This window comes from Phaseolus vulgaris, chromosome 5 (assembly GCF_051622355.1).
Source record: "Phaseolus vulgaris cultivar YP4 chromosome 5, ASM5162235v1, whole genome shotgun sequence".
In the NCBI taxonomy this organism is placed as follows: Eukaryota; Viridiplantae; Streptophyta; class Magnoliopsida; order Fabales; family Fabaceae; genus Phaseolus; species Phaseolus vulgaris.
The window spans coordinates 8,028,408-8,041,878 of record NC_143502.1 but is presented as its reverse complement, the minus strand read 5'-3'; the positions used below and the strand labels follow the sequence as shown (position 1 = coordinate 8,041,878).

At 34.9% G+C, this 13,471-nt stretch overlaps 2 protein-coding genes across 10 annotated transcripts; one reads left to right on the top strand and one right to left on the bottom strand.

Annotated features, from left to right (window-relative positions):
- Positions 1 to 88: 88 nt before the first annotated feature.
- On the bottom strand, positions 89 to 9,363 carry LOC137835063 (UDP-Glycosyltransferase superfamily protein). 9 transcript variants are annotated; one of them, XR_016520873.1, is made up of 17 exons: positions 9,225 to 9,363; positions 8,986 to 9,098; positions 8,496 to 8,529; positions 8,304 to 8,359; positions 8,070 to 8,234; positions 7,505 to 7,653; positions 7,306 to 7,395; positions 7,136 to 7,202; positions 7,003 to 7,066; positions 6,817 to 6,922; positions 6,333 to 6,499; positions 6,143 to 6,253; positions 6,011 to 6,072; positions 1,269 to 1,321; positions 1,100 to 1,195; positions 818 to 946; positions 89 to 458 (listed from the first exon to the last, which is right to left on the bottom strand). XR_016520873.1 is itself a non-coding variant. In XM_068643400.2 (17 exons), the coding sequence occupies exons 1-17, from the start codon at positions 9,229 to 9,231 to the stop codon at positions 441 to 443; spliced, it is 1,467 nt and encodes a 488-aa protein (XP_068499501.1). In that variant the 5' UTR covers positions 9,232 to 9,363; the 3' UTR covers positions 89 to 440. The 9 variants fall into 9 exon arrangements, 4 of the variants coding, with proteins under 4 accessions (XP_068499501.1, XP_068499502.1, XP_090158261.1 ...); XR_016520876.1 differs by having other exon boundaries at positions 6,817 to 6,903; XR_016520875.1 differs by having other exon boundaries at positions 1,100 to 1,175; positions 6,817 to 6,903.
- Positions 9,364 to 9,374: 11 nt separating this feature from the next.
- On the top strand, positions 9,375 to 12,907 carry REV7 (DNA-binding HORMA family protein). The gene is made up of 5 exons (XM_068643402.2): positions 9,375 to 9,513; positions 9,599 to 9,679; positions 9,837 to 9,949; positions 11,223 to 11,412; positions 12,490 to 12,907. Exons 1-5 carry the CDS (start codon positions 9,483 to 9,485, stop codon positions 12,687 to 12,689), a joined length of 615 nt encoding a protein of 204 aa, XP_068499503.1. The 5' UTR covers positions 9,375 to 9,482; the 3' UTR covers positions 12,690 to 12,907.
- Positions 12,908 to 13,471: the final 564 nt, after the last annotated feature.

Genomic DNA, 13,471 nt, shown 5'->3' with positions numbered 1-13,471 from the left:
TCAATTTCGCATGTTAGCTTCCCCTTAATTAGATTTTGGGATTGTCCTAAGCTTGTATAACTAGCATGCTACGAACACTGAACTCAAGTTCACCACAAAAATGTTATCTAGAAGCTTTTGTATAATAACCTCACTTTTTCATGGAAACATATGGATGTTCAAAGGAAATGAAATCCTAAATCATAAAGCCAATTTTTACACAGAACACCTATTTGAAACTTCATACAGAGAAAGTCAACAACAGACATGTTGGAAACCCTGCTGCATAGCTATTCTATACATGGCGACTCCGACTTGGAAATTGCCAAAAAAAACTCCATGATATCTGCATGCAATCAGTAGATGCATATTGTACCAGACAACTCTCCTTGTATTAGCCCAACAGCTTGGTCCATTTTGCTTTTAGAGAAGTTAAAGATGTCTTCAAAGAATCAACAGTGTCAAAATCTTGATAAAACCTGCAAATTCATATGATTTAAAAAGTTCACAAGAGTAGGACCAATTGATAACCGCATGTATCAAGACATGTAGAAAAATATTGTATCTTTCAACAAATTGATTACAGGTGGTGGTATACATCGAATCTGAGAAAACAGCTGCACACTAATCTAGGTCTAAAAATTAGGAGATAATCTGCTATTCAAATTCCCCAATATAGTGAAACAAATATCTTATGGCAGATATGCATAGAAAACGGAATTTGAAGATTCTGTCAATTCCAATAAATCGGTAATTGATCACTAAGATCCAAATAGTAAACACCACGAGTGGATGACCTGATAATGACAAAGTGCATAGCATAGCAGAATGAACTTGCCTCAGTTATCAATGGCTTTGCATGTTCTTCCCATTCAGTAGCCCACCTTGCAGAAGAACCAGTTTCTAGTGCACCATATTTGAGGACCTTCAAAGCATCACAGTCATCAGGAAATCCCTTGAAGAGAAGCTGTGTATATTCAGGGGACCAAATTAGTACGGTCAAGATTAGACATTTAGACTGTATACATTATAAAACAAAAGTTTTTAATCGACAACAATCTAAAACTGTAATCCACATTGAAATAAGGAAGTTGAAGCTTGTAATCATTAACAGACATACCAGAAGTTCATCAGCTAGCTCTGATGAAGAAGAGAAGAGAAGACCGTTGTTGTCAACTCTAACTAGTTCTTTAATGCTTCAAGGTAAAAACTTTGACTTAAATGAAAAGAACAAATTTCTTCAACTTCAGAACAAGTCAAACAATTTTTCAAGGAAGTATTTAGCCTACCAAGAATACGAAACAGCACATACAGGCAGTCCACAGCCAAACATATCCACAACCTGGTACAGTTAAAGAATAAAAATTTAGAAATAAACTGAATAGTTGTCTTTTTTCAAACTTTTCAAAATACTTCGGTTTAGGTATGAAAATATCTAATTTCCAATACACAGTTCTAGACATTAAATTAAGAGGAAGAGCTAGTATTTAATATCACACATAAAGATACATCGGAGAAGCAAGATCCAACTTGAACCTATCTCATGGTACAGAATTAACTGAAAATGGCAAGTTCGAACACCTCAAAAAATATAAGCAGCTATAGCTCACTCAATAAAAATGAACTAAATTAGGCAGAACATACATAGAAGAAGTAGCACAGAACATTATCTTATTATTTCTACGACACAGAACATTATCTTATTATTTCTACGACACAGAACATTATCTTATTATTTCTACGACAAAGAATTAATATTAGACTGAAAAGATGGAGATACTAGATGATATCAGTAATTTTATGGGAAAACTGATGGGGGCCTCAAAAGGCTCCCAAGATGCCAAGGAAAGTCCACTCCAAGCCTCAAGAACAACTACAAACAAAGAAGAATGCAAAGCTTCCAAGAAGGTGAGTCTTGGATGATGTTTGGGTCTTTTTGGGTGGCTAATGGCTAGTTTGTGTTGTGGAATGATGGTGTTATGATAACGGCAAGAGGTGTGCAATGTGATGCCCGTGATCGTGTAACGCAAAACCGATGATCGTCTATTGTGGAGAAAAGTGTTTGATGCAAGGAAGAATGTCTGAAAATCGAATGAGCATCTAACACCAGACTATGAGTGTCTAGCATGAAACGATGTCTACTTTGGAGTGACCATTTAGACCATTTTTGAGGGGTATCATTACACATACACCTCAAGTATGTTTCTAAGCAACAATACTACCTCTGTTTGAGGATGGTAACTTGATGCAAGCTGGACTTGGATTTCTTATAGCATCTCTATCACTTGTGATAGTCGTAAATCCATGTAGTTTAAAATATTATCCAAATAAGCTTGAGCCATCACACTAGCTGTATAAGGATGAGATAAAACCATGAGATGTGCTGCTTTACTTAACCTTTCCACCACCACGATATATAACCTTCTCTCCAAAAGAATCTGGAAGACCCTCAATAAAATCCAGAATGACATGTTGCCAAATATATGATGGAATAGGAAGTGGTTGCAACAACCCAAGATATGTTGTCGTATATCATACTTGCATTGTTGACAAATAGGACAATGTTGTATAAACTTCTTAATGTCATTACTAACTTGTTCCCAATGTACAATCGCCTTTACTCTTCATATAGCATTAACCCCTGAATGACCTCCTCTCGCTGTATTATGCAAATACTCTCCCACAATTCCTTATCATTGCCCATAACTAATCTCCCTTTTCTTCTTAATTCTCCCTGTTTCCAAGTGTGCAGCTGAACCTTGTTGAATTTCGATTATCAGCTTCTGTAAATTTACATCATTTGTCCAAGATGAGTGTGTTTTATCTAACAAATAAAATTCAAACTGATGTGTGATCATAATGGAGCAGTCAACCACGTTTTTTCGTGTCAAAGCATCTGCGACGCGACAACATTGTCTTGCCCTTTCTTATACTTAGTAAAAAGTAAATTTCATGTTTCACCAACCACCTTTGTTGAAAACCAGAAGATAATTTTTGCTCCAAAATATACTTCATGTTATAGTCTGCGGTAAGGGCCAATTCTTCACAGCCTCTATTTCATTTGGATATGTTAAAACCCCCGTGGCCAAGATATAGTGACCCCAGTGCTCTACTTTCCGTACAACAAAGAAACACTTCTTTTGGCAAACAAGAAGTTTTTCTAGGTGTGAGAAGAACTTGTTGGAGGTGTTTCAAATGATCTTCTAGATTTTTTGTTGTACACCAAAATCTCATAGAAAAAACCTAGTAAAAAGGTCCTTAAAAACCCTTCAAACACTTGATTCATCAGTCCTTGAAAAGTTGTTAGTGTTGGTAAGTCTAAAAGGCATAACAACATATTCCTGATGCCCTTCATGTGTTTTGAAAACAATCTTTTGTATATCCATAGTTGCCATCCTCACTTGATTATCACTAGCTATATGGTAAATCTTGGACAAAATTGAAGAGCCATGATGATGTTCATCATTAGATTTAAATCATCAATAAAAGGAATAGGAAATTTGATTTTCACTGTGTTCTTATTTAATTCTCTATAATCAATTCATAATGCCCGTTCCATCCTTCTTTCCTACCAACACAACTGGCCTAACATATGGACTATTATCCCTGTTTTAAAGTAGCCTTGTATCAAAGTATCAATAATGTCTTTCAGGTTCTTTGCATATCTATAAGGCCGCTTGTTAACTGAATTGCTTATGTGAACCAGGGTGATTGTGTCATCATAGCCATCTAGAAAACGTGGCAATGTGGTTGGCTCCTGAAAAATATCAGCAAACTACTACAGTAGTTGATCCACAACTTTTGGAATCCTTGATTGATTCACATGGGTGGTGAGTAAGTGAAATAGCCCTTCATTCTCCATCGTACAAGCTTGTAAAACAACTATGTGTACTCCATTAGCCCTAGTCTTGCCAAATTGGTGAGTTTTGGCATACTTTAGAGGTGATGTAGAAGCGCCTCTCAACACAAGTCTTTTTCCTTGAATCTTGAACTCCATTGTTAATCTGTCAATGTTCCAAATAATGTTACCTAGAGTCACCAACCATTCAATACCGAGAACATCACAACATCCAAGGGGAATTAAGAACATATATAATGTAAACATTATTTGTTGAATGGTTCAAGAAAACCCTTTGACCATGGAGGTTATTGTTAACTTTGAGCCATCCACCACACCTGCTTGTATTGGTGCGCGATTCTCAATTGTGAAAGCCATTTGTGTAACCATTTGAATCTCTAGGAAATTGTGGGTAGAACCACTATCTATAAGGATGTGTAATGGTTTTTTGTTTTTGTAACCTATAATCCTCATAAGACCTGAAGTTAGTTATACCTGTTAGTGCATTGGCTGAAATATGTGGAGAGTCACCATCACCATTTGTCACTGACTCGTTAACACCATCCAAATATGTCATATCCTCGGTGTCATTGTCTACCTCAATTACATGTAGTTAAAGTTTCTTGTGTAGCAGGCTATGTTCTTAGGAATATGGTTCGTCGCAAAAGTAACACAAACTTTTTGCTTGTCTTTCACTCATATGCACTCATATATGAAAGAGTTAAATTTTTGTGTGTTTTAGAGTTGTAAGATGGAGTGGTTGAAAAAGAAGTATTGTTTGGAGCCCAAAATTCTTTTCTGCATTCTCACGGATACCCCTTGATTAACTTGGCCTGCATTGGCTGTGTCATACATTCTTCCCAGTGTAAAAGCGCTGTTAACAGTTTTAGGCTGAAACATCTGGATGTCGTTCTTTAAACCCCCTAAAAAACAACTCAACATTTACTCTGCATTGAGATTCAAGCATGTGACAATAGAATCAAATTCTTCATGATATTCAATAACTAATTTCTTTTGGCACAAAGTCATCAACTGTGTTAGCGTAAACATCATCGAACCTCTCCGTTAACAATCATATGTACTCCTTCCAAGAAATCATCGAAGAATACTGAGTGGACCTAACATCTAACACTAGACCACGAGCATCTAGCGTGTAACCAAGCATCTACTCTAGTGTTTCTAGCATTTAACATGATTAAGCAATAGAAAAGAGAGAAGATGTAAGAATCTAGGTGCATAGCATGAAGATACAAAAAGGCAATGCCTGACGGTAGGACTTCACTAAATTGAGATTGAGAGAAATCAGCCTTGCTTTATATAGCAAGCTGATTTGTAACCCTTAACTACACAACCTAGTCAATTTGACTAGGGTTAACAAAATTCTAACAAATGTGGAGGGTTCCTATCTAGGTTGGGTGAAAACTGAAGGTGATTTGATGGGAGGAATAAGGTTTGGTTGAATGGTAAGGTGGCGGTGTTTGATGGTTTTCTTGGAGAGTTTCTTTGGTGTTTTTGGTGTTGGTGGCTAGTAGGTGATGTTGGCCAAATCATGTTTATGCTTTTGGGATGGATCTTGATAGCTTTAGAATATGGAAAGGTTGGAAGCTCAACAAGACTCAATAGATGTAAGAAATGTAATGGAATAAAAGACAATGTATGAAGATGCTAATGAAGAAAATGAAAATGGAAGGAGTAAGGAAGGGTGGCAAATTCCTTACCAAGTGTACACACCCTAGGGTGTGGTTATAACCCTTGAAGGTCTCTTGAGACTCTTCTTGGAGCTTCAAGACGACAAGAGGGGTGAAGGCTTATTCTAACCTATGCCTTTTTTCAATATATTGTCATATGGGACACTTTCTTCTATGTTTATTACATTTTTGTATTCTTTAATTTGTCTTCTTGAGATGTCTTCTAAAATTTTTTGTCATGGGAAGACTTTCTTCTATGTTTATTACATTTTTGTATTCTTTAATTTGTCTTCTTGAGATGTCTTCTCCAATTTCATCTTTGATTGAAGACTTCATTTTCTGATTCTCATCAAAAACCCATTTAATCAACATAATATTTATCAGTGTTTGTTGCCCTAGAAGCTTATGAGTGCAATGTCTTAAATGATTCCAAACAGCAGATTATTCACAGGGAGGATTTCAGTAAAGGCATTTGGTTTGTACACCGACATATAATAATGTATACCTTCATTGGAAGGTCTAATCCCGATGATGAAGTATGCAGACAAACACCTAGATCAGCTGATCCTGAAATTAACAAAAGCTGTTAAATGAATTTCACAAGTACAAGATCATTTTAAAACAAGGAACACAATACCTAGTAGTAGTGGATAATCATCGGCTGACAGCCACATGGTACGAAATGCCACACGTTTAAGTTTTAGTCTCTTTATTTTTGCTTCATACTTCTCTTTTTCTGGACCTTTGCCTTTATCAATGAAGATCCCACATCAGAAAAAATTCTATATGATTTCCATTACTTCAGAATTAAAAAACAATAATTATACCAGTTATGATAAATAACAATCTGGGATATAAATATTGTTTTCCATCAGATATTTCTTTCCACATGACCTCCTCATCTACTGAATCATCTTCACCTAATATGGCAGCAACGCGTCTATCATACATTACAGCAGCTTCCAAGAGAATGCTAAAATCTTCATCAGGGGTCCTGAAAGTGCACAAGTCAGAGAAATAAAGCACTCAAGTTTGGCTAAGTAGTCCACGAATACAAGTCAAGATTATCTCAGTCAACAGAGGTTTTCTATGGCTTTATATTTTTTATATTTTGCTTCATTTTCCTCGCTGAAGGTCCATCAAACAAACTTCATAACATGCAGGAAAAAAAGTGCTATTTTAAAAGGATAAAAAGGTGTCTTGTACCCAGGTTTTCACTAAAGAAAAAACAAAATCTCCTGAACATCAGAACATCAATACAAGCTATTTTCATGTTAGAAAGGGAGGCAATTCATACTAAGATAAACTTACCAGCTCGTACTGCTTACAACAAGTGCTGGTCGATTTGGCTTCAAATGTATGCTTGAACCAACCTCAGTTGTAAAAAGAGTCTCCCGGCTAGCAATTAAGGAATTTCCTGTAAGAAGCAAGTATATAAACAAAAAATGTGCTAACGACTAAGATCGATATATACCTAGATTATAAAAACTATCTTACCATTACTAACACAATCTCTAACACCGAGAGGCTGAAACAAGTCCTCATTTAATCTGCAAAACAACTGTAGATTCTCTATATTGTATATGAAAATCTCTAAGGATGATTGATAAATAATAATAACCAGAGTTACCTTATGCCTCTCCTCCAATGAAGCTGGATGAAAGATGTCAGGAGGCTGATCATACAAAACTGTAGCACTATAAAATTTAGAATTAAGTTATAGACATCAAATTTCTCCACAGATCACAGCAACAATTTTGTGTTAAACAATAAATTTTAACTTTGAGTTGACTCTCTTACTTTATTCCCCAGTTTTGAGCCAATTCATGCTGCATTGCTTTTGTTACACAAAGAGAAGCATCTGCCATGTTTCCATAATGCTTCTCAAACCTAATTGGAGTCAAGAAAATAATCATATAACAGAAACCTTGAAAAAAGAAAAGCCATAGAGCCAATAAAAAGTCCTCATGTAAAATTTAAAAAAATGCTAAACTAGTACCATTTATATAAGGAGACAAAATGACTATTTCTTCCCAATGACAGCGCAAGCAGAGTATACCCAAAATTATGCCAATCTATAACAAAATATGAATTTCTCAACCAGCTAGCCCATTTTACGGCCACAAGGGTTGGAACTGAAGGAGGATTCTGCAAAAACAAAGGAGTGAGATAAATGATGCAAAAAACTACAAAATCAAACTTGTCTCCATTTCTGGTCATTTTGCTTTGTTTATCAATGAATCATTACACAGTTAATAAAATATCCTTCAAAGTGTTGAGTTTCTGACATCATATAAGAAGAAGCATAGTGAAGTTCAGCACATCAGAATTTCTCTAGTAGTCCAAACCAACCTATAACACGAACTACTTGGCAAAGATAGTTTTATTATTTATTTGGCTATAAGGATGCCTCTCAAACAAAGACTATGATCCAAAACAAAAATCAAATTTTCAGTTACAAGTTTTCCAACATTATGTCTAAGAACAGGAGCATTGAATCTATCAAGAAAAAGTAAAAGCTTAAATCCAAGGTCCAAAATAGGAACAAAACTTAAAAGACTAACCTGGACAATAAAAACACCAGGAGATGGTATTTTAACACAAAGGAACCAAAGAAGCATGAGAAATTGAACCAACGGCTTCAACAAAAGCATTATGGGCTGAAGTATCTTTGGTAAGCGTTGACTGGCTGTAAACCACTGCTTCTGAAAATTTGATAAGGTTCCATTCTAGATCAAATTTAGTAAAATACAAGGATAACTTGCCCAGAAAAGATTAGATTTAGGCAACATTGATACCATTATGTGAAAATGAATAGATGGGTTGGCAAGAAGTGCAGTATGGGGCTCTGAACCTGTTAGAAATCGTTATTAAACAAGAACATTACTCATTCTGCAGTAGAAATTTAGCACCAAACTCCATGAATTACTGTACTGATAAAACCTAACTCTAATGATTCATTATAAAAAGCTTGAAATTAGAAAGGATACCTCCATATGCAACCACATCAACCTCCAGGGAAGCCTGCAATGCCACATAGAAAAGGCAGTAAATCAATGAACAATTAAAATAAATAAATAAATGTTTTGAAAGTTTAAAATTTAAGTAACTCATGAATCATGACTAAATAGTGTGAATATATATACCTAATCCTCATTCCTAGGTGTGAAAGAAAGGTCATTTATGCCCAGTTAAGGAAATTTCAAACTATTATGTGTAGATTTAACAATATTAGCACTACATGGTCTCCAATCCAAACTTGAAATCAGAAGAATTATTCAAAAGGCACTAACTTCTACTACTACTACTACTTTTGCCATGATCTAGCTTTTGGCAAACTTACAACTAACTAAAAAGCTATTTACATGAATTCGACAACAAAAACAAAAACAAACAAATTGAAAAATAAAAGATAATCAAATCAAATCAAACTAATTCAAATACTACACGAAATTGAAAAAATGGGACGGAAAGAAAAACCTGATTGGCGAGTGAAAGAGCGTGATACTGCATTCGAGGGCTCCGTCCAATGTCGCCCAAAACCACCACGCATGCTCTCCCTCTTCTTCCTCCCTTCTTTTCGTTGCTTTTCCCTTCCATTTTCAAATTTCGGACCCAATATCAAAACCCAACGAAACGACCAAGCCAAAAACCCTAATCCAAAATCTAATTCTCTCGCAAAATGTGGTGAGAGAAAATCAAAATCTACCAAATCTCACCTGCCATTTTCCGTGTCAGCGGAAAATCAAAATCTCGTCGTTGGGGGTAGTGACTCAGTCAAAAGAAATTTTAGAGTAGAAGAATGAAGACGAATATTCGGGTCATAAAACCGACCCACTAAGCTTTGGTGAGATCCGAATCAAACTCGGGTCGACATAATGGTAAATTTGTAATTTTGATAACTTGCATGGTCTATTGGGAAAACGGGTTGTTTTTTCCTTCGATTGGAGTGAGTTGGGGAACTGAATTTGAAGAAGATGGAACGCAGGCAGAATCAAACTCCGCAAGGTTTGAAATTAACCAATAAAAGTTTTAATTTTTCATCAATTTAAATTGGTTTGGAGTTACCATGATCCTGTGTGGAAAATTTCAGGCCAAATAGCTAGGGTTTTGGTTGAATTTTTGGAGGTGGCTATTACCGGTGTGGTTTTTCTCAAAGGGTTTTATCCTTCTGGTTAGTTGGTTATTGCATACACTCTTTCCCTTTGGTTTGTGGCAAGAAGAAAAAAAAATGTTTGATAGTCAAATGCACTTTAATTCCTTTTTGTAGTTATTTGCAACTAAATTGATTGGAATTAGTTTTCATTATTTGAGTTTTGGGCGTGGAAAAGGTGCCTTCGAACGGAGAAGGTATATGAATGTGGTGGTTCAAAGGGCTCGCCATCCTCAGCTTAAAAACTACATACATGCTACTGTTGCTGGGCTTCTACCCTTTGTACAAAAGGTTGGTCTTGTTTGGTAATTGCATTTTTTTTCTTCTTTTTTGCAGTCAACATTGTATTCTATTGGTAGTTGTTGTTTGCTGGCATTGGATTTGAATGATCAAACATTGGTTGCTAGCCATGGCATGTTTGATTCAGAAATAACCTAAATGGGTGTATCTCTTGCATGTTGTCTGGACATGGCAATGCAATATTGCTTCTTTATATTAAAAACTAAAGTTCATTAATGGAGTTAGAGGTTGAAGACTATACATTATAAATTAATAGCTTCTGAGTTATCTGGTGGTTCATACTTTGTGCTTCTCTCACCCCCACTTGCCTATCTACAAAGGCAAATATATGCTAATCGTATTGGGGGTGACTATTCTACAATTATCAGGGCATCGTATAACAATGTAATATGTGATGATGTTGTGTGTGTTACTAGTTGCGACATACATTTAATTTAGCTCCTTGGAATAAATGCTTTTTACTTATAATGCTTATTTATGAAAGAATCAATTGTAGGTTGTGATATCCTCATGTTTCTTTTGTCATCAATTTCTTCGCTTCTATTAAGCATGCATAGGTGATATGCAGCCTTTTCCTTTAAAATTTAGGCAGGGTTAAATGTTCTGGTGTTATAAGCATTAGTCAAATGTAATTTTTCTGATTAGCTAGTGATTAGGTGGTAGTGGTAAGTTAGCTTCTAGTTACCCCCTAATTAGTTTTTCTCCATTGACTGATCACATTCAAGGTATAAATATGACCACAAATATGCAGCTCATATACACAATAATGTCAATATCGAACAAACACTTTGTTTGTACCAAATATTTTTTTTAAAACTATTATTTATATTCAACAGGAATCATTAAATAATTACTTGTGATTTCTCCGAGATGTGTGTTGTTGTTGCGCACCTTGGATAAGGAAAAAGAAACAAGACTGAAAACACGGGTAATTCCCTGAAAACGTATTATTCCCAAATCAACTGTACAACCAAACGTTTACAAAGGATAAACTTCCTCTAACACAGGGCACTCCCTGTCAATCAAACAACAATCCTCTTATTTAATTCCTTAAGATAAGAGTATATATCGACTTTACAAAAAGTCTAACTACTTCTGTCTATCAGTTGTAGACTAATTCTCTTGCAGAAGATTAAACAAGTTAATGCTTCACTTAAGGTCCACTATCCTATACAAACACACACTATCCTGTTGCATCCAAGTTTGCTTGTAATTGCTTTGCTTCTGCATGCTGATTTTTATACCTTACCTTGTGTTTTACTAGGGAATGGTGGAGAGAGTAGCTGTTATTTTCTTCAATGCTGACAATGTTCCATTGGAGAAATTTGTATTCAAGCTTGCGATGAACCAAGCTTATGGTTCAGAGGTGGAAGAGGTTGATCTTGAGTTCTCTCTCAGATCATTTCTGATAAAACTGTCTCACTCAGAATCTCTTTGTAAAGGGCTTCCTCCTGGTAAATGCGAGTGTAATTATGTTTTCTGCAAAGACTTCTGCTTTGACTTCTCCTTGATTTCCCTTTGGCTTAATGGCACATTTGGTCTCGCACTCGCTACTATAATATGAATAACACGATTTTTGTCTCCCCTCCCAGTAACTTCTGTAACTACCAACTCCCTTAATTTTCCTAATTAAGAAAAGCAGGTATCTTTATCACTCTAACTCTAGTCCAATTAATAACAGAAGTTAGTCACATGGCTAATGATTTACTTATCTAACAACATTGTACTGAGTTAAGCACCTTAATGTACCTGATGATGACTCTAATTTACTTAAAAACACCATTTTTATGGGTGACTTTGTGCTTTTTTAAATGTTTTTTTATTAAAATAAACATATTTCTGTTTTTTATGTGGTTGTCTAATTTGCTTATTCTAAAAGTAAGCAGATTTCTGTTTTTTAGAAGTAATTTCTATATACTTTTCAAATAAGTGATTTTTCCAAAAATTGTTTATTTCTATAATGTATTTTTATTGATTTATCGAGTAATTTAAATAGATTGAAGTTATCAATGTGTCCATTAAGACGCAAGCTCAATAAAGCATCATCTAAGTATGTACAATGTTGGCCAAATCACTAGCTTTTGTGGTAATTGGATAGTAGACTGACAGACTTACTTTTTTGAAAAAGTAAAATTGGAGAAATGGGGGGATTTCATTGTTGCAGGATATTATTGATAACCAAAATTGGACATTAATGATGATAGAGGGATCAGAAATGCAATTTAGCCTTTTATTTTTTCACTTGATAATGATGTGCTCTTTTTCTTGTAAAATAAACAATTCCTTTCTCTGTGTTGTGTATGAACAAGTGGCATGTGTGTGTGCACATTCACCAAATCATCTGCTCATTGCATGTCTATATCTTATCATCAATTTCAGTTCATATTCATATACTAGAGGTTGCTTGGAATCAAGTGGATGTGGTTTGTAACTTCTCTGATACATTTGTAAACTTCATGCTGAAATTTTTGCTTTGGTGTGTGTAAACTGAAACACAGGTTTAAACTTTTTCTTTCCTTTCCTCTAAACAGATTGTAGGTGGGAGATTACTGCTTATTTTAGATCCCTACCTGAGACTGGTACAAGCAAAGAAGCAGACTTGTGGATCCCAACTGACACAAAACAGTGGCAGCAGCCTCCACTTATAACCCCTATCAAGTCAATGAGTTGTGAACCTCTGTGTTTGCAATTGTACTTGGAGCATCCAAGTTTATCAGAATCATTGCTTTGAGAGCAAACTCACACCTCTGTTAATATAATACATAAACATTTATGGTTAGAAAGTAGGAACAATTTTTTATAGAACAGTTTGAAATCACATTATCTCTGTTTTTTCTTTGAAAGAAAATCATTATATAATCAGCTTACTTTTGCTGAAAATACCGAAAATGTTAACGTATGTATTGAAGTTTATTGGTAAATTATGTATTGAGGTTTGTTGTTAAATTTTAGTATTAGTATCTTGAGTGAATCACTAATTGACATTATTGTATCTTACAGATAAGTAGCATTCACTATTAACAATTAAATGATATATTCACATCCTTTCTTCTCTCAATTTTGCCACTCCAATGGCCACCACCATCCAGAAGCTCTTCACTCTCCAATCTGTCATTAAAAAAGTTCTGATTCATGTTTTCTTATTTCTTTCGTAGATTTGATGTTGTAAATAGAGTTTGGTGTTATTATTATATGTAACAAATTGGTGTAGATTCGATGATGTTTGATGGAGGAGAAAAAGTTGCAATTGTTTTCTTAAGCACAAGACAAAGAACTTGGACAAAATTAAAATCACATAAAAGCAAAGATGTGGTAACCTAATTCCCTTTACCAAAAACAACATCGTTTCTGTTTTTCTAAGTTAAATATTAAAAAAACAAAAATAAACACGTCAATAATGATAATGTAAAAGTTACACCCACATTTTATAACAAGGCCAAACTATAAATATCTTTTTTTTAAAGAAATAGATAATCAATATAACAATTTTTTTTATATAAAATAACTTGTGAA

Bases quoted from the DNA above. Each gene is read 5' to 3' on its own strand.
- LOC137835063 (XM_068643400.2), bottom strand. The intron at 7,067-7,135 runs GTAACTCTGGTT...GAGAATCTACAG, and splicing joins CATTGGAGGAGAGGCATAAG to TTGTTTTGCAGATTAAATGA. The intron at 947-1,099 runs GTATGTCTGTTA...GAATATACACAG, and splicing joins AGCTAGCTGATGAACTTCTG to CTTCTCTTCAAGGGATTTCC.
- REV7 (XM_068643402.2), top strand. From the start codon at position 9,483: ATGGAACGCAGGCAGAATCAAACTCCGCAAG. The intron at 9,514-9,598 runs GTTTGAAATTAA...GGAAAATTTCAG, and splicing joins GCAGAATCAAACTCCGCAAG to GCCAAATAGCTAGGGTTTTG. The intron at 9,950-11,222 runs GTTGGTCTTGTT...GTGTTTTACTAG, and splicing joins TTCTACCCTTTGTACAAAAG to GGAATGGTGGAGAGAGTAGC.